The sequence below is a fragment of the Lynx rufus genome, unplaced genomic scaffold, assembly GCF_022079265.1.
Source record: "Lynx rufus isolate CCGP_SWC_20201006 ecotype Redwood Valley unplaced genomic scaffold, mLynRuf1.p SCAF_16, whole genome shotgun sequence".
Taxonomy (NCBI): domain Eukaryota; kingdom Metazoa; phylum Chordata; class Mammalia; order Carnivora; family Felidae; genus Lynx; species Lynx rufus.
In genome coordinates this window covers 4424348-4447851 of record NW_025814830.1, presented here as the reverse complement: position 1 = coordinate 4447851, position 23504 = coordinate 4424348, and the positions used below count along the sequence as shown (strand labels likewise).

The window sequence follows — 23504 nt, the reverse complement described above, 5'->3', positions numbered from 1 at the left end:
CGATCTCTGGCTGTCACCCGGCCTGGCCCCTTCCACGCCCAGCCGGGGCAAGCCTGGTGCGTGAGGAGAAATGGACTCCGGGTCCCCGAGGGGCGGGGCTGGGGTCCCCCTCCTGGCTGAGGGAGGAGGGATGGGGGTCAGGTTCCTGGGTCCCTGGCCTGGGGAGGGTTCCGGGGACCGGACGTCGGGGTTCTTAGAAGGGGAGATGAGTTTTCACCGTAACTGGGGCTCATGCAGGAAGCCCGAGGGAGTAGGAGGCGGAAACTTAGCCACATCAAGGAGCCGAGGGAGGGGTGGGGAGGTGAAGGGGCGGGTGAGGAAGGGGCTGGGGTGTGGGGGTCTGAGACTCCCTCTTCTGTCCCTTCCAAGATCTGGCCATAGGCATGAGGGGCCTCCGGCCGAGATGATAGTGCTGGCGCCAGCCTGGAGCCCAACTGTGCGTATACCTGGGGGGCAAGCTGGGGGAGAGGCAGAGCCGGACCAAAATGGGCAGATCTGAGAGAGGAGATGGAGAGGTGGGGGACCTGGACAGGGGTTGGAACACGCACAGAGCGGGGGGGACATAGGGGCAGGGGAGAGACGGACAAGGGTGGGGGACACGTACAAAAGAGAGGGACATGGGCAGAGGTGGGAGACACAGACAGGGGTGGGGGACACGGACAGGGGTGGGGAACATGTATAGAGGAGGGGGACACGGGGCAGGGAAGAGACGGACAATGGTGGGAGACATGCACCGAGGAGGGGGACTTGGACAGGGGTGGGGGACAGCGACAGGGGTACGGGAGAGATGGACAGGGTCGGGGAAGAAATGGAGGTACAAATGGGGAAGGCAGGACCCACGTGGAGAAAGAGGAGAGTGGGACGGAGAGGGGCAGGTAGGTGGACAGAGAGAGAAAGTGGCGGGCTGAGGTGAGCAGACACGGGGAGCCGTGGGCGCAGCGGGGAAATGGGGAGCTGGGGAGACGGACGGGGCCAGCATCGGATACAGGCAGAGAGGAAGCGTTGCGGGGGGGGGGGGGGCTGGTCCCAGGCGGGCACGGGAGCCCCAAGCAGGAAGGCCGACTGCTGGATGAGAGGGAAGGAGACCTGGGAAGGGAGAAAGAGGGGAGACAGAGAGAAGGGGGCCGGGGTTGGTGGGGGGTGAGTGCCCAGGTGAGGGGTGCGTGTGGAGCCAACAGAGGGCGCCCCCACCCCGTGCCTCGCCCGCAGACCTCCCTGCTGCTGCTGCTACTGCTCAGCCCTGGCCTCCGCGGGTCCCCCGACTGTTCCTTCAGCCACAGCCCCATCTCCTCCACCTTCAAGGTCACCATCCGAAAGCTGGTGAGGGCCCGGTCCCATCGTCTCCGGTGCGCCTTTCTGCGCCCACTGGGGCTAAGCTCCCCCCTCTAGGTGTCTGGCTCTCTGTGGCTCTCTGTCCCCCTCTCTCTCTGTGGCTCCCTATCCCCCTCTCTCTGGGTCTCCACAGTTCCGTTTTCTCCGGTCTTCAGCCGGGTCTGACCCTGTTTTCTCCCATAGTCTGATTACCTGCTTCAGGATTACCCAGTCACCGTCGCCTCCAACCTACAGGACGTGAGTCGCAGATGGGAGGGGCTGGGGCGGGGGTAGACTCAGGAAGCACCACCCCTGGGGGGGGAGGAACTCGCCAGCTGGCCGACCTGCCCCTTCCTCCCCTGGGATGCAGGACCCCAGGCCCTGGCCCCTCATCCTTCCAGCCCCACCAGCACCGGCCCCCAGCCCCCTCCGCCGGCGGGCCCCTGAACTTGGGTTTTCTCTCCCAGGACGAGCTCTGTGGGCCATTCTGGCGCCTGGTCCTGGCCCAGCGCTGGATGGGTCGGCTCAAGGCTGTGGCTGGGTCCCAGATGCAAAGCCTGCTGGAGGCGGTCAACACCGAGATACATTTTGTCACCTTGTGTGCCTTCCAGGTTAGCCCTGAACTTGGGAGACAGCTAGGGGAGTGCGTGACATGCCTTCCTAGGGCTTACTTACTGGAGATTTCTTTAGACTAGCAACCCACGGGTGGTGGGGCTGGAACCCCAGTCCCCCCGGGGGGCCCCACTGCTGAAAAGAACACTTCCCTGGGCACTGAAGGATGGCGAGGGTCCTGGGCCTAATGCTCCAGTTCTGAGTTGATTTCTCAGGCCCGTTGCTGGGCGTTGCTGAGGGGTTCTCTCCTCTAGCAACCAGAAGGAGGCGACCCGAACCCCTCGGGACCCAGATCTGACTGGGCCCGCTTGCTGTGCATCGCTAAGGACATCTCCCCTTAGCAATCCTGGGGGCAGGGGTCCACACTCTCCCTCGGAGACCCTCAAGGGACCCTCTTAGGCATTGCCAGGCAGGGAAGGCCCTTGGCCTGAGCGGAGGGTGATGCGGTGGTGACGTCTCCCTCCCCTGCCCCCAGCCCCTCCCCAGCTGTCTTCGATTCGTCCAGACCAACATCTCCCACCTCCTGCAGGACACCTCCGAGCAGCTGGCGGCCTTGAAGCCCTGGATCACCCGCAGGAATTTCTCGGGGTGCCTGGAGCTACAGTGTCAGCCCGGTAAAGGCCCCCCCAAGCCCCCCAAGCCCCCACCTCCTACCCTCACCTCTCGCATCCCACAGCCCCTCACCCCTTCCCCTCAGGCCATCCCAGACCCTGCTCTGCTCCCATTGGCTGTGTGACCTTGGGGCATGTCCCCCCAAGTTCATTCCTCTTTCTAGGCCTCAGTTTACCCATCTCTGAGAAGGGAAGAGTCATCCCTGCCTTTTTCTTTTTTTTTTTTTTCCAGGTTTTTTTTTCCAAGTTTCACTTATTTATTCTGAGAGAGAGAGAGAGACAGAGACAGAGAGAGCACAAGCAGGGGAGGGACAGAGCGAGGGAGAGGCGAATCCCAAGCAGGCTCTGTGCTATCAGCGAGGAGCCCAATTCAGGGCTCGAACCCAGGCCCATAAATAAATAGGCTCTTACAAAAATAAATAAATAATTATTTAGTGTGACATTTCACGTCCTTTGTCCCCTATTAAATCTTTAGGAACCAGTGTGCATTTCACACTGCTGACACATGTGAATTCAGACTCTCTTAGGAGGTGTGTCAACAGTTGCTGGGGGAGGGGACTCACCAACTCTAAAGGATCAATGGGAAATCACATAATCAGAATATAATGAGAGACTACGCCCTGTGAAAACATGACTTCTTCAGCATAGTAAGGTTTACTCTGTGGCCAAGTACATAATCCGTTATGTACCTGACCCTGTCTTAGGAGGAAAAGGGGGAAAAAAAATAGATTATTTTTTGGCAGGATCCGAGTTGAATCTGTGTGTACATATTTTCTCCCCACCTTACTGTGATATTATTTGGAGGTTCCTGTCCTGGTATCTGTTACTAGATCTGTCAGATTGTTTGGTTTTTATTTCTGTTTTCGTTTAGTATTCTCTATACCACACCCGGGGCTGGAACTCACGGCCCCAGGATCAGGACTTACGCGCTCCACTGGCTGAGCCCGTCTGGTGCCCTTGAGAGGGATGGTTAAACACTACCTTTTGGGGCGCCTGGGTGGTTCATTCGGTTAAGCGTCCGACTTCGGCTCAGGTCATGATCTCACAGCTTGTGAGTTTGAGCCCTTCATCAGGCTCTGGACTGGTGGCTCAGAACCCGGAGCCTGCTTCGGATTCTGTGTCTCCCTCTCTCTCCCTTTCTGCCCCTTCCCAGCTCGCGCTCTCTCTCCCTCTCTAGGATAAACATTAAAAAAAATTTTTTTTAAGCTACCTTCCATTCTAATTTTCTGTTTCTCCCCACACTTCCAATCATTTTGCCATCTAAATCAAGCTTCATTTGTCATTGGTACTTACATTTATGACTATTCATTCATTTGACCACATTTTATGAACCATGTCCTTGGTGACGACACAGCCCAGAGCAAGACCAAGTGCTTGCACATGGGGGGCTGATATGCTAATTGAGGAGAAAGACGATAAACATGTAAGGATAATAATTAAAGAGGAAAACAGCTGAGTATAAGGACCCCTATGCAGGCAAATTACAACAGGGTGATGGAAGCATGGTCTGAGGTGGTTGGCTGGAAAGTCACTGAAAGTTGAGAATGAGGGAACAGCCGGTGCAAAGGCCCTGAGGCGGAAACCTGCCTATGTGTTTAAGGAAGAGTGAAGGGACACATGTGGCTGGAGCCCAGTGGGTGAAGGGAAGAGAGAATGGGGTGAGCGTGTACAAGGAAGGGTCTTTGGCCGTTTTATTATCTGCCCATTTGTCAATTTGTCATTTGGCCAGATATTTAATTTATGAAATTAAGCTATTATAATATTACTTAATGAGCACTAAGTAGTAGGGTCTGGCAATAAATAAGACAGATAAGGTTCCTGTCACCCGCATGGAGCTCACAGCCGATTGGAGGAAAAAGAGGAATAAACAAATCAATACATAAGCCCTAGAAATATATCTCTCCAGGGGCTCCTGGGGGGCTCAGTCGGTTGAGCGTCCGACTTTGGCTCAGGTCATCATCTCGCGGTTCATGGGTTCGAGCCCCGCGTCGGGCTCTGTGCTAATGGCTCAGAGTCTGGAGCCTGCCTCGGATTCTGCGTCTCCCTCTCTCTCTCTCGGTCCCTCCCCTGCTCTGCCCTGCTCTGCGCTTCTCTGACCCAGCCCTTCTCCTCACTCACCCAGCCTCCTCTCTCCCGGCAGACTCCTCCACCCCACTGCCCCCAAGGAGCCCCAGGGCCTTGGAGGCCACAGCCCTGCCAGCCCCTCAGGCCCCTCTGCTGCTCCTCCTGCTGCTGTTGCCTGTGGCTCTCTTGCTGATGTCCGCTGCCTGGTGCCTGCACTGGCGAAGGAGGAGATGGAGAACGCCCTACCCCAGGGAGCAGGTGAGCCAGAAGAACGGACAGAGGGCTTGGGGAGGTCTGAGGGGATGACACTGACCCTGTGGAGGCCACAGGCGCTTACGCCTCCAGGCTCCGGGATGTGCTGCCCCTGTGGCTCGTGGAGCATTGACTCGGTTCGGTGAATCCTTCACCAAGCCCAGCACTCTGGACTTTGTGTGTGTGTAGGGCAGGGGGGGGAGGGGGGGAGTATGCTCCGGATGAGGAAGACCACTCTGGGGCCATGACGACCGGACAGACCGGATGCTGGGCGAGGGTCCCGGGAGAGAGGACAAGGCCTGAGTCAGGGCCAGGACTGGCACCATGGGGATGGAGAGAAGGGGAAAGGCAGTTTCAAGAGTCAGGGATCAAGAAGGACAGGGCGGGGGCACCTGCGTGGCAGTGGAGCAGGCGACTCTTGATCCCCAGGTTGTGAGTTCGATCCTCACGTTGGGTGTAGCGATTACTTAAAAAGAAAACCTTAGGGGGCACCTGGGTTGCTCAGTTGGTTACGTGTCGAACTTCAGCTCAGGTCATGAGCTCACAGTTCATGCGTTCGAGGCTCGCATCGGGCTCGGTGCGTGCTGACAGCTCAGAGCCTGGAGCCTGCTTGGGATTCTGTGTGTGTGTGTGTGTGTGTGTGTGTGTGGGTGTGTGTGGGTGTGTGTGTCTGCCCCTCCCCCACTGGCACTCTGCTCTGTCTCTCAAAAAATGAAGAAACATTAAAAAAAATTTTAAATAAAATAAAATAGGGGCACCTGGGTGGCTCAGTCGGTTAAGCGTCCGACTTTGGCTCAGGTCATGATCTCACGGTTTGTGAGTTCGAGCCCCGCATCGGGTTCTGTGCTGACAGCTCAGAGCCTGGAGCCTGGGTCAGATTCTGTGTCTCCCTCTCTCTCTGCCCCTACCCCCACCTGTGCTCTGTCTCTCTCTATCAAAAATAAATAAATGTAAAAAAAAATAAAAGATAAAATAAAATCTTTAAAAAGCACATCTTTAAAAAACAAGACAAAAAGAACAGGGCTGCAGGTTGACAGGCTTGGGCAGGTGGCACAGAGGACCCTGGGTCTGGCCCAGTGGGGAACCTGAGGGACAAGGGAGATTAGGGAAAGAGAGTGAGCTCAGCGGGGACCTGGGTGCATGAGGGGGCCCCAGGGGAGACATTTGGCTACAGGAGTCTGCAAGCCAGGAGAGAGTAACCTCCTGAAGCAGGCGGAGGGGACCATCTTTGCAAAGACTTCCAGGTGTGAAAAAGCTGTGAGCGGAGTGTGGGTGTGAAAATCTAGGCCTCAAACACCAAGCAAGGGAGCTGGGACTTCCTGTCCAGGGTAGCAGGGAACCAGGGGAGGTGAGTGATGGAAAAAAGAAGGTGAGAACAGGTGTGAAGGCAGGAGGCAGGTGGGCCAGGAGGGAGAAACGACAGAAAGCCTTAGTGGGTTCCTGATGGGCCCAGAGGACTCTAAGAAGCATTTTGCAGTAATTGTTCACACATATAATGCCTTAGAGTTACGGCCCTTATGCTGGGGCTTTCTACGAATTAACCTACTGAATTGAGAAGCTAGTGTCATTTTTTTTTTTTTTTTTTTGCTAGTGTCATTTTTATTTTGTTTCACAGAGGCTGAAACCAAGGCACAGAAAAGTAAATAATTTGCCGAAAGTCACACAGCACATGAGTGACAGAGCCAAGACTTGACTCTGGGCTTTCTGGGCATCTAAGCCTTTCCCTCTTCTGCCTCAGTTTCCTTATCTGTACAAAAGACTCTAATAATATTCTTTCTACCATAGAGTTGTCTGGAGGTTAAGTGGCACACACAAAGCCCTCAGAGCAAGGCTGTCCAACAGAAATAGAACACAAGCCACACATGTCATTTAAAACTTTCTAATAGTTGGGGCACCTGGCTCTCTCAGTCAGTAGAGCATGTAACTCTTGATCTCACGGTTGTGAGTTCGAGCCCCACATTGGGCATGTAGATTACTTAAAAAAAAAAAAAAAAAACAACTTTCTAGTAGCCACATTTTTTTTAATTAAATTTAATTTTTTTTAGCGTTTATTCATTTTGAGAGGAGAGGGGAGGGGCAGAGAGAAAGGGAGAGAGAGAGAATCCCAAGCAGGCTCCACACTGTCAGCGTGGAGCCCCATGCAGGGCTCGATCTCACAAACTGTGAGATCATGATCTGAGCTAAAATCAAAAGTCAGACGCTTAACACCCAGGCGTCCTGTAGCCACATGTTTTTAAGTAAAAAGAAACAGGTAACTTTAATATATTTTGTCTCACCCTGTGTATCCAAGATGTTGTCATTTCAATATGTAATCAATATTTTTAAAAATTATTGAGGTAGTTTACTCATTTTTTTAAATGTTTATTTTTGAGAGAGAGAGACAGAGCATGAGTGGGGTAGGGGCAGAGAGAGGAGGAGACACAGAATCTGAAGCAGGCTCCAGGCTCCGAGCTGTCAGTACAGAGCCCGACGTGGGGCTTGAACTCCCGAACTTCGAGATTATGACCTGAGCTGAAGTCGGACACTCAACCCACTGAGCCACCCAGGTGCCCCAAGATAGTTTACTCATTCCTTCATACCAAGTCTTTAAAATCCAGTGTGCATGCGACACTAAATTTTTATTAGAAATGCTTCATCTGTAGGGGCGCCTGGGGGGCTCAGTCGGTTAAGCGTCTGACCGGCTCAGGCCATGACTTCACGGTTTGTGGGTTTGAGCCCTGCATGGGGGGGGTGGGGGGGATGTGGTGACAGGTGTGGGGGTTGTGGAGCCTGGAGCCTGCTTGGGATTCTGGGTCTCCCTCTCTCTCTGTTCCTCCCCTGCTCTGTCTCTGTCTCTCTCAAAAATAAATAAAGATTTAAAAAAAAAAAAAAAAGATCATGACTTGAGCCCAAGTTAGACGCTTAACCAACAACTGAGCCGTCCAGGCGCCCCTACAATTTTTTTTTTTAAGGCCATCCATTGAGTTTTCCTCCCATCCTTGCTCCTATCCACTCTGCTTCCTGCTCTCCTAAGAAATACACCACTGCCTAAGTTTAAATTAGGTAAAATGTAACAGTCAGCTCCTTAGTTGCCTTGGAATGCTCACCTTCACATGGGGCTACCTTGTGGCTGTGTTGGGAGAGCTCAGATCCCGCTGCTCCCATCACTGTCTGAGAGAACCGTCTTGTCTCGGACAGCGATGCCCTAACACAGCGAGCGCTCACTGCAAATGGAATTGTTTTCAGTAGCCCTGCACTTGATCCTCTCCTCTCCTCTCTCCACGGACCCCCCAAGCAGCCCCGTGAGACAGACACATGTATCATCCCGTTTACAGAGGAAGACACTGAGGCCCAGAGAGAGGAATCACCTGCCCGAGGACACAGAGCCGGGACTCGGAGAAAGTCAGCTAGAGACTGGTTCCTTCCTCGACCACGCTGCCCCGCTCACTCTCCCCCCAGGATGGAGGCAACGCCAGCCCCCAACGCCAGCCCCAGACCCACCTATCCCCCTCTGTACAAAGTCCTTGTCCCCAGGAAATTGTATATAAATCATCCTTTTCTACCAGCTCTGGCCAGGCCTGTCTGTAGGTGGGACGTGGTGTGGACGGGGCAGTTTGCTTGTGAGTCTCGGTTTTTCGGTTAACGCAATGCTTCATTCAGTAGCCGTTTTCTGACGCCTCCTGGGGCCCAGAGCCAGTGCATGGCACTGCGGGGACCCAGATGCGGGTCAGAACCCACCCAGCCCCCTCAGGGCTCCTGATCTATGGGGGAGAAGACACGGGACCCCTCTGGGGTCAGTACAGCGTGACACGTTCTGATGGCAGGAGAACAGGCACTGTGGGAGCCCAGAGGAGGTACCCGGGCCAGCCCCAGACACCGGGGAAGCTCTCTGGAGGAAAGGACCCCAGCCAAAAAGCTCTGGGATTGTGACATGCCAGATATTAGAAGGTGGGGCTGGAGAGGAGGACATCGCAGGTAAGGGACGCAGCAGAAGCCATCTGGAGTCATTCCCTCACACACTCTCGGATCGCATAGGGAAAACGACTTCCACCTGTTTTACAGATGAGGACGTTGAGGTCTAGACAGGCGAGGGGTTTGGCCAGGTCATAAGGAGGCACACCAGGCACCGGACCCAGACCTACCCAGTCTAGACTGGGCCCTGAACAGAAAGCCTCGTTGCCCTCTGCGGGCCACCACGTGCCCTGCAGCCTGCGCTCGCTTTAGCAGGCGAGCCCCCGCCCTAGAGGGAGATTAGCAGCCCCTCAAAAATATGGCGGCCGAGGCTGGCCAGCCCCGCCCCAGCTGAGCCGTCCTACCCCCACGTGATCTCTCGCCCCTCACAGCAATGGCTATCTAAGAGCCGGCGAGAAGAATTGGACCCGGATTGGACAGTCGGGAGACGACCCGCCTTCTAGCGGGGCCTCTCTGCGCACGCGCTAGACGCTTCAACCAATGCAAAGACGGAAAGCTGCCCGCACAGCCCATGCGGCGTCACTTCCTCCGCCCCTGTTTCAAGGGATAAGAAACCCTGCGCAGAGCCTTCCTCCTTTCCTAGGCGGCTGCCGAAGATGGCGGAGGCTCAGGTGCGGGCTCCGCGCGGGCCGGGGAGGCGTGGGGCCGGGTGGGATCCAGGCCGGGGCCGAGTTATACCCTCTTTCCCCTCGTAGGTGTATTGTGAGATCTAATCTAGGTTAATTGAGCGAAACGGGGCAGCTTTTGGTCAAAGAAGAGTCTGCAACGGGGGAAATAGGAGATACACGGGGGGTTTTTTTGGTCGGTGACTGGCTAAAATGCGGCATCGTTCCTCCCTTTAGGGGTGATTATGGGGGCTCCCAGCACGGGAAGAGTTAGTTTAAAATTAGGTCTCGTTTGCTTTTGTCCCTTGGCCGAATGAGACCCGTGTGTCCCCAGCGGCGGGGAAGCACGCAGAAAGCGCCTGGGCGGCCTCGCGGCGGTGAGACGCCGAGGACTGACCAACATGCCCCAGTCGCGCGTTGCTTCAACCTCGTGGGACTGCTAATCCGTGTTCTGCAGCTTTGAGCGTTTTCGTAGGAAACTTAGGCAGTGGGTCCAGAGCGTTCTCGCCTACAGGGCGTGCTGGAACGAATTCCTCTTTTTCTCTTGCTCGTTGGGGTTGATTTTAAAGATCTGAAAGGAGGGACCTGTAATAAAAAGGCTCCACAACCCCGGGACCTACACTGTTCTTAAACGGGAGGTGGGGGGAGGGGAGGTTGGGGACCTCGAGGGACACAGCACAGAAGCTTAGGTCTGAGTGCCCGCACTCCTGTCATTTCTTTTCTGTAAAGGAGGGGATGGCTCGGGGAAATGGTCCCCGTGTAAATTTCACGTAAGGAGTCTGAGTGGTTGAGGAAGGAAAAAGCAAGTGTGTGCCCTGGGGAAAGTGGTAGAGAAGTTCTCTGAACACGTGTTCCTGGCACGGCTTGTGTTGTATTTTGTGTAATTCCCTGACCTTCCCATAACGTTCCTGAGGCAGATACTGTTATCCTCATCTTCCAGGTGAGGAGGCTGGAGATTTTTAGCCAAAGTCACATTGTCAGGAAGTCTGGCTTTAGATTCTGTACCCTTCTGCCTTCCAACAATCACAAGTATATAACAAGCACTCGGTAAGAGTGGGGACTTTGCTCGTGGTGAAGAAGCTGAGGATTCGGTGTTGAGCAGTTCACCCAGGGACACAGTTAGTCCATGTAAAACCCAGCACAGGCTTTTGTCTACACCGCAGAGCCTCACCCACACTGGGCCCGTTTCCTTTACTATTCAGTTTGGGCTGGAAACGATTTTGCCTTTGAGATCAGGAGAGAGTGAATCCGTCAGCATTCCCGCAGCTGGTGTCACCGATGATAAATTCTAACTGGGTCCGTGGACAGAGTGTTGCCAGTCTTTGTTCAAATCCCAGCACGTTCTCTCAGCCTTGAATGTAATCTGGGCTTAAATTCCTGCCCTTCAGGCAGCTGTGAGATGTGAGGCAAGGTCTTTGTTTTATTCCATTTACTGAAGTCTCGAGTCCCCCATTTGCTTGCTTGGCCACATCTGTAAAATGGGCTTTGGGTCCTAGTTTCCAGGCGTGCTAATGGATAGGAATTGCTCTGGGGGAGAAGGTGAAAGAATCAAGTAGAAAGCAATGGTTGCTTTGGGGGGTGGGTAGTCAGTGCCGTGGGTGTGTCTAAGCTCTCCCCCCATCTCCACCAGGTCCTGGTGCTCGATGGCAGAGGCCATCTCCTGGGCCGCCTGGCGGCCATTGTGGCCAAACAGGTGCTGCTGGGTAAGTCTGCTCTGCCCTCCCACCCCCCCCCCCCCACCGAGTCCCAACCAGAGGTCCGTGATGAGCAACAATCACCATCTTTCGTTTGAGTCTCACGACCATGAGATCAACCCCATGCACCGCTCTGAGACCTGCCAGCCCCTCCCTGTCCCGGGGTCGGGGGCTCCAACATGGAACGTTCTTTTCCTGTTTGGCTGTTAATTTTAAGCACAAGTCTAGCTCTGTGACTTGGGTAGGGCAAGGGGATCCCCTGCCAGGGTCTTGGGTTTCTTGTGCCTTACGGTCAGTTCATACAGGGGAGGATCCCTGTTTCCGGGTCCTCGGCGTAACCGGGCAGGTATGTGGTGGCCAGTTTGTAGGTAAAGCCCTCGGCTGGCTACCTAGCTTTTGTTCTCCTCCGTCACCTCGTTTTCCTTTTTCTCTAGGCCGGAAGGTCGTCGTCGTGCGCTGCGAGGGCATCAACATTTCTGGCAATTTCTACAGAAACAAGTGTAAGTTCGGACGTGGGAGGAGGGCTAGAGAGGATTGACCTGGGAGAGCCTCAGGCTTCCTTGGCTCCAAAAGTGAGCCCGCAGGTGGTGGGAGGTGCCCGCGTGAGTTCCTAAAAGGCCCCTGGGAGTGTGGATGTGCATGTGTCTGGGGCTGAGCCTTCGCGCTGCTCTCTCTCCGCAGTGAAGTACTTGGCCTTCCTCCGCAAGCGGATGAACACCAACCCATCCCGAGGCCCCTACCACTTCCGCGCGCCCAGCCGCATCTTCTGGCGGACGGTGCGAGGTGAGCTGGGCCCGAGGACCGCAGGCGGGGACGGCCGGGTGGCCAGTGATGAGGACTTCTCCCACTCGTGTTCGAGTTCCCCAACCATGAGATGACTCCACATGCACTACCATCTGAGGCCGCCTGTGCGCCGGCGGGGCGGGGTCCTCGTGAGCCCCGGTGAGCGAGCCTGCCGCCCCTCTGCCCACAGGCATGCTGCCCCACAAGACCAAGCGAGGCCAGGCCGCCCTGGACCGCCTCAAGGTGTTTGATGGGATCCCGCCCCCCTACGACAAGGTGAGCGTGACGTTCCCGTGCCGCATTCGTGTGCGCGGCGTCCGTGATGTTGCACAGTTGTACCTACATTGTTTGATCCTCGTGAGAACAGCACTGACTGAGACGCTCTTCCAGCCAGCCTTGTCCCCTGTCTGTCCCTCACTCCAGGTTTCTTAAGCCCCTCTCCTTCTCTAACAGAAAAAGCGGATGGTGGTTCCCGCCGCCCTCAAAGTTGTGCGGCTGAAGCCTACACGGAAGGTGAGCTGTCGGTTACATGGAGTGGTCTCGCGGGGGGGGGGGGGTGGACTTGAGGTCCCGGAGGCTGGCAGATGATGTCTCTTTCTCACGATGGTCTGCGGATGCCACTGTTGGCAGTGCCGACAACGCCAATGGCTCAGCTGATGCCAGGAGGAGGGGGCGGGGAGCCCTTACGGGGGCGGCTGTGTCTTGACTCATGCCTGCTGAGAAAAGCAGGGTCTGCTGTGACAGCTTGTCACCTGTCCCCTAGCCACCCTGGCTCCACTTCACTTCTCCCCCTCCCCCCACAGTTTGCTTACCTGGGGCGCCTGGCTCACGAGGTTGGCTGGAAGTACCAGGCAGTAACGGCCACCCTGGAGGAGAAGCGGAAGGAGAAGGCCAAGATCCATTACCGGAAGAAGAAGCAGCTTGTGGTGAGGATGGGCTGGAAGCTAAGGGCACCAGGCTCGGGCAGGGCCTTTGGGGGCGGGGGCGTGCCTGGATGCGGTGGTTCAGCCCCCGGAGGCCTCTCTGAGGCCCAGCTCCGGGAGGGGAGTGGGATCGGGTGGGGTCCTGGGAGGAGGAGCGTCCCAGGCGGCAGCTACCGACCGGCATCTGTCCTCCTCACCCCACAGAGGCTACGGAAACAGGCCGAAAAGAACGTGGAGGGGAAAATCAACAAATACACAGAGGTCCTCAAGACCCACGGACTCCTGGTCTGAGCCCAATAAAATTGACTGTTTATTCCTCATGCTTGGCCTGGCCTGCGCTTCCTCCATCGCCGCCCTAGGATGTGGGGGACTCCGGGGGCCCCTGTTTAGGTGCCACAGGCAGCCTGGGCCTTAGAATACTGGGACCACAGGGCTTTAGTCACTGCTGCTCAGGAAGGCCTCCTAAAATGTTCAAACGGCTCTAAGAGCTTTGAGGCGTAGATTGCCCGTGACGTCCTCATTCATGAAGTTTTAAGAAGTTGACAGTTGCAACAACTAGGGCAGTTTCACCATTCGCAAAAAAAAGATACCTGGAAAGTGATCGGAGGGGGGGGACCCTGCGTTGTGCACAGGGTGTGTCCAAACTTCCCACGCGGTCAGGTGCTAACGCTGCGGCTGTTAGGGTGAGGGTGCTGAGGGCCAAGCTTGGTGTCCACAAAGGTATTTCCAGGTGCACACACAGGGAAGGACAGCCGGGGGTCACAGGCACTGCCCTCTGGCTTTCCCTGTACTTTGTGATCCCAAACCAATAAATTATTTTTAAAGAAATGTGGTGTCTTGGCAGTGTGTGTCTGCTGCGGAGGCAGGCCCAGGGGAGGGAGGCCCCCTGAGCAAGAAAAGTCGCTTGTCACAACGGTTGCCCTGTAACCTACCCTTCAAGGAATTTCCTCCAGGGTCCCGCGTAGTTCTCAAAACTGCCACGGCCTGAGGTTGCCTAGTGGGTGAAGCTGTCGAGTCAGCTGTAAAGTATGGAGTTGCCACCATCTCAGACCCAGTCCCATCCTCGCGGTCCTATGGGCCCTTCTGGTCTGGGCCACACCAGGAAGTCTGGGCTTTTTTGGAAAGAAAGGGACAGGGAATGTTAAATTTCGTGATGCTTTTTTTTTGTTGTTAATGTTTATTTTTGGGAGTGTGCGTGAGCAGGGGAGGCGCAGAGAGAGGGAGACCGCATCTGAAGCAGGCTTGGATCTGTCCGCACAGAGCCTGATGCTGGGCTCATACCCACAAGCCACGGGATCATGACCTGAGCCGAAGTCAGAAGCATAATCGCTGAGCCACCCAGGCGCCCCTCCATGATGCTTTGTAAGACAAAAGCTAGACCTTTTAGACCTGGAAGGGTAGACCTGGAGCATTTAGCAGCTACCCAGTTAACTGTCACCTGTTAACGTGCCCGTAGGGATTAATGGGCGAGGCTTGAAAATGTAATGTTTTTTGAGGGAGATCAGGCTCTACTCTGTCAGCACAGAGCTCAATAGGGGCTCAAATCTGCGAACTTGATACTGACCTGGGCCAAGACCAAGACCTGGACGCTTAACTGAGCCACCCTGGTGCCCAATAGTTGGAAATTTTCTAATTTAGAAGGTCAGTATTCAAATGTCTAACGGTGCAAAGAAAACTACTTGAATATGTTAAACACTTCACTGTGTAATTCCCAGGGCAAGTTATAACTCCCGTGTCCTGTCGTGGTTAATCTTCCCAAGATGTCCAAACTCCGTGGCTTAGGTTTTCTCTGAGAATCGTTTAACAAATCAGTGGTACCTTTAGCTTTCCCAGGGTTCCCCTTCACCACAGGAGGTGCCTCCAGGAGCGACCAAAAATGACAGAGTTCAAATGCTGTTAACAAAACTGCCTGTTAAAGCAGCACAATATAGTCCCACCAAAAGCAGGATCCCTTAAAAAGATACACTCGGCTTTATAAACACGTACAACTTGCCACTTGAAAAACCAACCACGTCAGGGCGCCTGGGTGGCTCAGTCACGCAGCCGACTTTGGTGCAGATGATCTCGAGGTTCGTGAGTGTGAGCCCCACGCAGGGCTCTGTGCTGACAGAGCCTGGAGCCTGCTTTGGATTCTGTGCCTCCCTCTCTCTGCCCTTCCCCTACTCACGCTCTCTCTCTCAAAAATAAATACAAACGTTAAAAAAAAATTTTTTTTTTCATCTGTAAAAAAAAGCCACAGACTGGGAGGAAATGTTTGCAAATCATCTCTTTTGAAGAACTTGTATCCCAGGTGTGTGTGTGTGTGTGTGTGTGTGTGTGTCTGTATAAAAAAGGGGAAAAAAAAGAACCAAGTAAATTTGAACAAGAATTTGGAGAACTATATCACCCAGAAAGATCTACAAATGGTCAATGAACACATGAGAAGCTGCTGGACATCATTTACCATTTGAAAATAGACTTTCTGGGCATCCCCTAATCCTTCCTGGAGGGCAATTACAGAGACTCCAACACCCGGGTCAGCTGCAGAAACATTTTCAGAGCTCATCTTGCAACTCGCCCAACCGCTCACCACCAAGGCACCCCCCCAGCAGCGCGTGGGCACGCCTGGCCCATTTCCGCCAGGTAATAGCAACCTTTCCCATCCTGGGCCATGTGCAGGGTACAAGGGAGGGTCTTATTTTGCTAGGCATTGGGGTGCACCCTGGAGAACGTGAGCTTCTCCACGTCAAGGAGGGTTTGCATTTCCGCTGTGAAACACTGGTAAGTACGCCTGAAACCCGGCAGGGGCAGGAAATATTCGCTCGAGTGGTAATAACTAGGGTTGGCTGAAGTTGGTTATGGGACATCAAGGCTCTTGGACACTGCAGGTCTGAAAATCAAGGGTAGTGGTCCAACCACGCTTAAAATGAATATAGAAATAGAAACAGAAAAAAAAAAAAACAGTGAGTTGCAGGAAGGAAAAGAGAAAGTTAAGTTAGAAAGCAGGAGGAAGGGGAGGCCTGGCTGGCTCAATCGGAAGAGCCTGCGGCTCTTGATCTCGGGGCTGTGAGTTTGAGCCCCACGTTGGGTAGAGAGATTACTTAAATACATAAACTCAGAAAAAAAGAAAGCAAGAGGAAGGAAGGGAAGAGGAGGACAGAGAAACAGGTGTTTGGTCACAGTGCAGAATGTACTTCCTACTGTGGGTTGTGGTCATTAAAAGCTGTGCAGCTAAATATCTCCAAACTGCCCCCACCCCCTTCACGGTGAAGCAGTATTTTTTTCCCCCTTTTCCCTTATCATCAAAATCTCACCAGCTATTCTGAGCAAATTGCAAAATACTGAGCATTTTAAAAACCAGAGAGGAAATCACACTTAATCTCACCACCTGGAGATGCAAACCACCAGGGCCAGCATCAGGCATTTCCTTCCAGGCTTTTTTCTAAGTCACTTTTGTACATAGTTTAGCACACGTTGCAGATAACAACTCTTGAGGCCTGCTTTCTTTTTTTAACTAAATATAATAAATCCTTATCAAGTTATTCAAACGCTCCAGAAATTACTTTTTTCTTTAAAAAAATAAACCTAATCGGGGCGCCTGGGTGGCTCAGTCGGTTGAGTGTCCGACTTCAGCTCAGGTTGCAATCTCGCAATCTCGCGGTCCGTGAGTTCGAGCCCCGCGTCAGGCTCTCTGGGCTGATGGCTCAGAGCCTAGAGCCTGCTTCTGATTCTGTGTCTCCCTCTCTCTCTGCTCCTCCCCCGTTCATGCTCTGTCTCTCTGTCTCAAAAATAAGTAAACGTTAAAAATAAATAAAATAAATAAATAAAAATAAACCTAATTGCTTCTCGGCCTTTTGGCTAAGATCAAGTGTAAAAAAATAAACCTACTATGAGGTTAGTTGCAGGGGGGTGGGGTGGAATATAGAAGGTTTTAAAACAGAAAAATGAAAAGTCCCTCCCTTCTAATGCTACCGTCAAAGGGACTGAAACAACTACATTTAAAAATCTTTCATATGGGGGCTCCTGGGTGGCTCAGTCCGTTGAGCATCCTACTTCGGCTCAGGTCATGATCTCACAGTTCATGAGTTCGAGCCCCGCATCGGGCTCTCTGCTATCAGTGTGGAGCCTGCTTCAGATCCTCTGTCCCCCTCTCTCTCTGCCCTTCCACCACTGGTTCTCTCTCCCTCTCTCTCTGCCTCCCTCAAAATAAACTTTTTAAAAAAGTTTCATTCAGTGGTGCCTGAGTGGCTCAGTTGGTTAAGCGCCCAACTTCGGCTCATGTTGTGATCTCACAGCTCGTGGGCCCCAGCCCTGCATCCAGCTCTGCCCTGACGGCTTGGCTGGCTCAGTCAGTGGAGCGTGCAACTCTTGATGTTGGGATTGTGAGTTCGAGCCCCGCCTTGGGTGTACAGATGACCACAACAATAAAATGTTTTAGAACTCACAAAGCTATTAAGTGCAAAAGAAATTTAAGTAATTAAGTTTTTTAATTGGTTTTTGTAAGTTTGTAGCGTTTACATCTCTGAAGTTATTAAACAACTTAAAGACTGTAAGACTATTATTTATACTTATACATATATGCACATATGTGTGCACGTATGTATATATATATATATATACACACACATATATTTCTCTACAGCAGGGCCGTCCAACAAAATTTTCTGTGTTCATAAAAATGTTATGAATCTTCTCTAATATGCAAGCCACATGTGGCTTCTGGATACTTGACATATGAATAGGGCGGCTGAGGAACTGAGGTTTAAATCCTATTCAATCCGTATCTCTTAAAGAATGAAGAGCCAAGGGCGCCTGGGTGGCTCAGTTGGTTGAGCGTCCAACTTCAGCTCAGGTCACAAATTCGCTGTCTGTGAGTTCGAGCCCCGTGTCAGGCTCTGTGCTGACAGCTCAGAGCCTGGAGACGGTTTCAAATTCTGTGTCTCCCTCTCTCTCTGCCCCTCCCCCACTCATGCTCTGTCTCTCTCTGTCAAAAATAAATAAACATTAAAAAAATAATAAAAGGGGCGCCTGGGTGGCGCAGTCGGTTAAGCGTCCGACTTCAGCCAGGTCACGATCTCGCGGTTCGTGAGTTCGAGCCCCGCGTCGGGCTCTGGGCTGATGGCTCGGAGCCTGGAGCCTGTTTCCGATTCTGTGTCTCCCTCTCTCTCTGCCCCTCCCCCGTTCATGCTCTGTCTCTCTCTGTCCCAAAAATAAATAAACGTTGAAAAAAAAAATTAAAAAAAAAAAAAAAAAAAAAAAAAAAAAAAATAATAAAAAAATTTAAAAAAAGAATGAAAAGCCAGTCAGTTGGTTAAGCCTCTGACTTTGGCTGGGGTCATGATCTCGCAACGTGTGAGTTCGAGTGCTGACAGCTCAGAGCCTGGAGCCCGCTTTGGATTCTATGTCTCCCTCTCTCTCTGCCCCTCCCCCGCTCACACTCTGACTGACTCTCTCTCTCAAATAAATAAACATTTAAAAAAAATTTTAAAAAGAATGAAGAGCCAGTGGTTGGACTTGCCAGGGCTCGAACCCAGGAACCCAGGAACCCAGGACCTGGAAGCACTGACTCTGGCACTGAGCTGCACCCCCCACCCCCCGCCCCTCCCCAGTCACTCAGATTACATGTAAACAACCATATGTAACTCTTGGCTACATTACTGAACAAGGCAGTCTGTGATACCTACAAATATATATAGTCCACAATTATATCACAGTACCGAGCTGTAAAAAAGGCAGTCATCCCATAGACTGTCAATACATATTTGTTGTTGACTTTGTGGGTCATACTATGCCTTTTGCTCTGCAGTTTGCTTTGTCCATGTATAAATTCATCTGAAGGTAAAATAGTCTGGAAGACACATTGCAAGCTGATAGCAGGATGACAACAGTTGCTTCTAGAGAGGAAAACTGGGTGTGGGTGTGGGTGTCTGGGGAGAAGAGTAGGAGAGAGAGCCATTCAATTTTGCAGTTTTGTGGGTTTTTGTTGTTGTTTTTTAAAGAGACAGAGGGTGCGGGAGGGGCAGAGGGAGACAGGGTCAGAAGCAGGAACTGCACTGACAACAGAGAGCCCGATGGGCTCAAACTCACAAATGGGGAGATGGTGACCTGAGCCAACATCAAGCGTCAGAGGCTTAACCGACTGAGCCACCCAGGCACCTCTCGCTTTTTGTTCTTTCTGAATTTTGTACCACGCGCATGAAATACCTATTCAGAACTAATTGCAAACTTAGAAACAAAATATAGCTGGCAATCTTCTCACCTCTGGATCGATTGATCTACCTCACGTTTATTAAGTGCTTGCAGAATATTCCAAGGTGGAGCCGTGGCGTGACTTATACGGCTGCCTGTAATGGTGGACATTTTGACACATCCCCCAATCCTCCATTCATTCATGGGTGATTTAGTCCACAAGCATAAATTAGGCACCCAGTAGAAGACAGCTGCCAGATGCTCTGGAGAACAAAGCAGATAAAGATTCCTGCCTTCAGGGGCGCCCGGGGGGGCTCAGTAGGTTGATTCTTGATTTGGGCTCAGGTCATGATCTCAAGGTTTGTGAGATGGAGCCCCTCATGGGACTCCGCGCTGACAGCTCAGAGCCTGCCTGGGATTCCTTCTCCGCTTCTCCCCCACTAGTGCTTGTATGCTCTCTTTCTCAAGATAAATACACTTCTAAAAAATTAGATGTAGATGTAAATTAGAGGAGGAAAAGAGCATTCGGCTCTAAGAGCGTAAAATAGAGACAAGAGCCAGATCACGAGGGATTAGCTCCTTCAAACGTCTTGCACCAGTGCCCCACGCTACAGGATAAGTACACAAATTGACAAGGGAGGGTTTGGACTCTCCCGATAGCAATCCTTTGTCAGTTGAATCTAAAAAAACAAAACAACAACAAAACCCAAAAAACCCTGTTTCGTAAGACTTTGCTTTCTGAGAATGTATATAAAATAACAAATAAGGGGGATTCTGGCTGGCTCAGTATAACATGGAACTCTTGATCTCAAGGTTGTAAATTTGAGCCCCACCTTGGGCGGGTTTAGAGATTACTTAAAAATAAACTCTCGAAAAAAAAAAATAAATAACAAGTATCCAATTATAGACCTGCACTGCCCAATGCCATAGGCTTAGCTCCAAATTTATTTAAATTTAAACCTAATAACATTAAACAAAGTTAAAAATTCAGGTCCTCAGTCTCGTACACATTTCAAGTGTCAGGGGCCAGGTGCTGAGTGGTGCAGATACAGAACATTTTCATCATTGCAGAAAGTTCTGAACAGTGCTGTTACAGACAGTGCTGGTACATCAGCAGAAGGGTTTTTATTCGCGAAACCATTGTCTGGGAATGAAAGAACAACGTTCATTAAATTTGAACAAACAAAAAACCACTCTTGGTTAACGCCCGCCCCTCACAAAGACGGCGGTGCCGTTACCCAAGCTCCTAAGACCCTCCAGCCGCGTGCCCCGCAAAAAGATGGCCGCCACCGCATCGCGTTTGAATTCTGCAGAAACGAAGCCACGCGGTCCTCAAATCCCACGTGATTTTAGCCCCGCCGAACCCTGACCGCCTCCCTGTAACTCTCGCGATAATGTAGGCAGGCTCAAGGCTGGCCTTGCCTTCCCAACGTGAGCTAGGGCGCCCAGCGCAATCGCGGCCTGACTTTCGCGAGACAGTGTCCGCCGCTTCCCGACCCTCGGCCCTTCATCTTGTGGGCGTCCCTGCAGTGTCCGAATCGCGGACTGTGTTTGGGCCTCCTGTCAATCACCGTCGCGTCCGAGGCACCGCCCCAAACCGTGCTCCCGCCCCCTTTCGTCACTTCCTCTCTCGCCCCTGTGCGGTCGATAAGGAAACCCGGACGCCGCCGCGGCTTTCCTTTTTCCAGGCGGCCGGGAAGATGGCGGACATTCAGGTGCGGGCTCCGGGCCGCCGCGGAGGTGGCGGGGTCCGGTCCCGGCGTCAGGGGCGCGTCCTGGAGAGAAGGACCCGCGCCCCTGTTTGGGGGTTAATGCAGGGCGGCCTCGATTTTCCAGACATTAATTCGGGCAGAGGGCGCGTGTCTGTGAATTAATCTAATTAGCACCGCGTAAATACTAGGGTCTCCCCCACGTGGGGTTTAGGAGAGGCTCAAGCCTTATGAGAGGTATTTTTGGAGGCCTTGGGCCATTGGGTTAATCCAGGAAGCCCATCGTTTTGGTATTTATTTCTGAAGTCGCGTGTATCATAGGAGAGAATCCTGAGTGGGCGCCCTTGTGTCTGGGAGAATCTTTGCCAAAAGGTGTACAGGTTGTTAGAGGAATTATTGTTTCTATCTGAGTTTTAAGGAATGAATTCGGGTGATGGGAAGTGTTTCGGAGCGTAAATACGGAGGTAACTCCGGTTCAGAGTTGGGTCTGAACTCAACTCTTGGTGTGACTGTTGTAGATGGTCATTATCCAGGTTTTGGAGGTTGACGTTTAGGGAGTAAAGGAGAGGGTGGGATTTGGGGGTTTCTGGGAGGTTTTCCAGGCCAGGTTGCTGGCTCCGAGAGCTTACCAGCTTGTCCCTCATCCACGTAGACTGAGCGTGCCTACCAAAAGCAGCCAACCATCTTTCAAAATAAGAAGAGGGTCCTGCTTGGAGAAACTGGCAAGGAGAAACTCCCGCGATACTACAAAAACATCGGTTTGGGCTTCAAGACGCCCAAGGAGGTAGGGGGTTGGAGAGACTCGGAAGGAGACCCCAGTGTCCTCCCACGTGGGTACACACGGAGTGGCAGTTCCCCGGCCCTTGGGAATTGTAGTTTGTGTACCTAAGGCCACACCCCCTATTTTGTTCAGGAACTACATGTGCCAGGCTCACTCCTTTCTCTCCCTTGTTCAGGCCATTGAGGGCACCTATATTGACAAGAAATGCCCCTTTACTGGTAACGTCTCCATCCGAGGGCGGATTCTGTCTGGTGAGTGAGGGCTTCTGGGGGCTTGGGTTCAGACTTCTGCGTTTGGGGGACGCTTGGATTCCTGGGTGGGGGGGGCGCTGGCAGATGATGTCCTCTCACGATGGTCTTCAGATGTCCACCACGGGCACTGCTGAGAAAGCCACTTGGCACAGCTGATGTCAGAAGCAGGGTTTGGGATCCCAATTCTCAGCATGTTCTGGGCGGCCCAAGGCTCCCCTTCCCTCCCAGGGGGGCTGACCTACCATCTGTCCCCTCCCCCCAGGTGTGGTGACCAAGATGAAGATGCAGAGGACCATTGTCATCCGCCGAGACTACCTCCATTATATCCGAAAGTACAACCGCTTTGAGAAACGCCACAAGAACATGTCCGTGCACCTGTCCCCCTGCTTCAGGTGAACATGGCGGGCCCTCGGGTTCCCAGGTGGAGAGGAGGGCGTGGTCTGCACCAGAGTCTGAGTGACCCTGGGACCTGGCCCGGGCTCACAGGGTGCTCCGGCTGCTGTGTGGGCAGGAAACTATAGGAGACGGTATGAGGAGACCGCTGGAAGCCAGCAGATGTCCTCAGGAACCCCCTGTGTGTGTCAGGTGGAGAGGGTTGATGGCGATCTTCTGCCCTGAGAGGCCCCTTGGAAGGGCTGGAGTGTTCTCTGCACGGCTTTGAGTTCAGTGCCTTGCGCGCTCTGTTCCGTAAACAGTGACTGGGGGCAGGTGGGATTGGAAGCTGGAGCTGGGATAGGGTTTGGTGGAGCTCACGCGGACAGGCCTTGGCCTCTGATGGCCTGAGTGGGGCAGCCCAGCGTGTGACACAGCCCCTGCCCACCTCCACAGGGATGTCCAGATCGGCGACATTGTCACAGTGGGCGAGTGCCGGCCCTTGAGCAAGACTGTGCGCTTCAACGTGCTCAAAGTCACAAAGGCCGCTGGCACCAAAAAGCAATTCCAGAAGTTCTGAGACTAGACGTCTGTCCACACCCCCAAAGAAAATAAAGTTATTTTCCCAGTCATGGGCCTGGCTCCGGGTATCTGCGCCTTTACCAGAGGGATTGTCCCTGGGAATTGGGGTTGATGCGAACACGGGGTTCTCGTTCATCCTCTGGACCCCCTTATGTATGGGTGGGACTGGGAGCCAAACCCTTCCTGTCTGTTCTCGTCTCTCTGGGTGAAGATATGAACCTGTGTTAAGATGTTGTTCCCTTTCTGGGCCTCCTTTTGGTCCATGTCACCTCTTGGTGTCAGAGTAAGTAAAGTCTCCTACCTGGTCGGGGCGTGTCCCCCCTCACCCCTCAGTCTCTGGGGAGGAAGTGAGTGAGGGCGTAGGCCCCTGGGTTCTCAACTGGGCCCTTTCTGGCCTTGGGAGGGGGGAGGAAGAAGCAGCCACCCTTGGGTCTGGGTGGGGTGGGGGGAGGTCGGTGGGCTTGCAGAGTTCTGTGCTGCCTCTTTCTGAACTGCAGGGGTCTTGACTTCAAGCTGGGATTTCTTGTCTCCCGGGTGAAGGAGTGGCCCAGGGAAGCCTGGCAGCCACCCCCCCCCCCCCGCCACCACCCCACTGCCCCCTCCTGGGCCAGCACCAGGCCCCTTTTGCAGATGAGCAAACTCATCTGAGGGGGGTAGGTTCTCCCCTCGGTGAGTAGCCAAGCTCCAGGCTTAAGGTTCTAGAGACTTCCTTTGCCTGAAAATCCAAGGAAATTGGCTTTGAAGGCATGTGGTGTAGTGAGGCCAAGCTGGAGCCAGGCTGGAACCCACCTCTGCAGCCCCTAATTGCAGGCGGCTCAGAGATGGCTTAGGGAGC

At 53.2% G+C, this 23504-nt stretch overlaps 3 protein-coding genes and 5 non-coding genes across 13 annotated transcripts; all 8 read left to right on the top strand.

Annotated features, from left to right (window-relative positions):
• Positions 1–10408, top strand: FLT3LG (fms related receptor tyrosine kinase 3 ligand). Of its 6 annotated transcripts, XR_006961776.1 has the most exons (9): positions 1–56; positions 370–436; positions 1210–1320; positions 1516–1569; positions 1779–1922; positions 2399–2537; positions 4675–4856; positions 8128–9412; positions 10347–10408. XR_006961776.1 is itself a non-coding variant. In XM_047077647.1 (8 exons), the coding sequence occupies exons 2-8, from the start codon at positions 404–406 to the stop codon at positions 8088–8090; spliced, it is 675 nt and encodes a 224-aa protein (XP_046933603.1). In that variant the 5' UTR covers positions 1–56; positions 370–403; the 3' UTR covers positions 8091–8135. The 6 variants fall into 6 exon arrangements, 4 of the variants coding, with proteins under 4 accessions (XP_046933603.1, XP_046933604.1, XP_046933602.1 ...); XR_006961777.1 differs by lacking the exon at positions 1210–1320; XM_047077647.1 differs by lacking the exon at positions 10347–10408 and having other exon boundaries at positions 8079–8135.
• On the top strand, positions 9383–13126 carry RPL13A (ribosomal protein L13a). Its single transcript, XM_047077649.1, has 8 exons — positions 9383–9412; positions 11037–11109; positions 11535–11600; positions 11782–11883; positions 12074–12159; positions 12337–12396; positions 12687–12809; positions 13011–13126. Exons 1-8 carry the CDS (start codon positions 9398–9400, stop codon positions 13095–13097), a joined length of 612 nt encoding a protein of 203 aa, XP_046933605.1. The 5' UTR covers positions 9383–9397; the 3' UTR covers positions 13098–13126.
• On the top strand, positions 11160–11243 carry LOC124512007 (small nucleolar RNA Z195/SNORD33/SNORD32 family). Its single transcript, XR_006962042.1, has one exon. It is a non-coding gene; the product is annotated as a small nucleolar RNA Z195/SNORD33/SNORD32 family (small nucleolar RNA).
• Positions 11922–12006, top strand: LOC124512006 (small nucleolar RNA Z195/SNORD33/SNORD32 family). Its single transcript, XR_006962041.1, has one exon. It is a non-coding gene; the product is annotated as a small nucleolar RNA Z195/SNORD33/SNORD32 family (small nucleolar RNA).
• On the top strand, positions 12196–12267 carry LOC124512008 (small nucleolar RNA SNORD34). The gene has a single exon (XR_006962043.1). It is a non-coding gene; the product is annotated as a small nucleolar RNA SNORD34 (small nucleolar RNA).
• On the top strand, positions 12463–12549 carry LOC124512010 (small nucleolar RNA SNORD35). Its single transcript, XR_006962045.1, has one exon. It is a non-coding gene; the product is annotated as a small nucleolar RNA SNORD35 (small nucleolar RNA).
• Positions 13127–20598: 7472 nt separating the features above from the next.
• On the top strand, positions 20599–22719 carry RPS11 (ribosomal protein S11). The gene is made up of 5 exons (XM_047077644.1): positions 20599–20689; positions 21336–21467; positions 21640–21715; positions 21978–22107; positions 22544–22719. Exons 1-5 carry the CDS (start codon positions 20675–20677, stop codon positions 22665–22667), a joined length of 477 nt encoding a protein of 158 aa, XP_046933600.1. The 5' UTR covers positions 20599–20674; the 3' UTR covers positions 22668–22719.
• Positions 21795–21880, top strand: LOC124512011 (small nucleolar RNA SNORD35). Its single transcript, XR_006962046.1, has one exon. It is a non-coding gene; the product is annotated as a small nucleolar RNA SNORD35 (small nucleolar RNA).
• Positions 22720–23504: the final 785 nt, after the last annotated feature.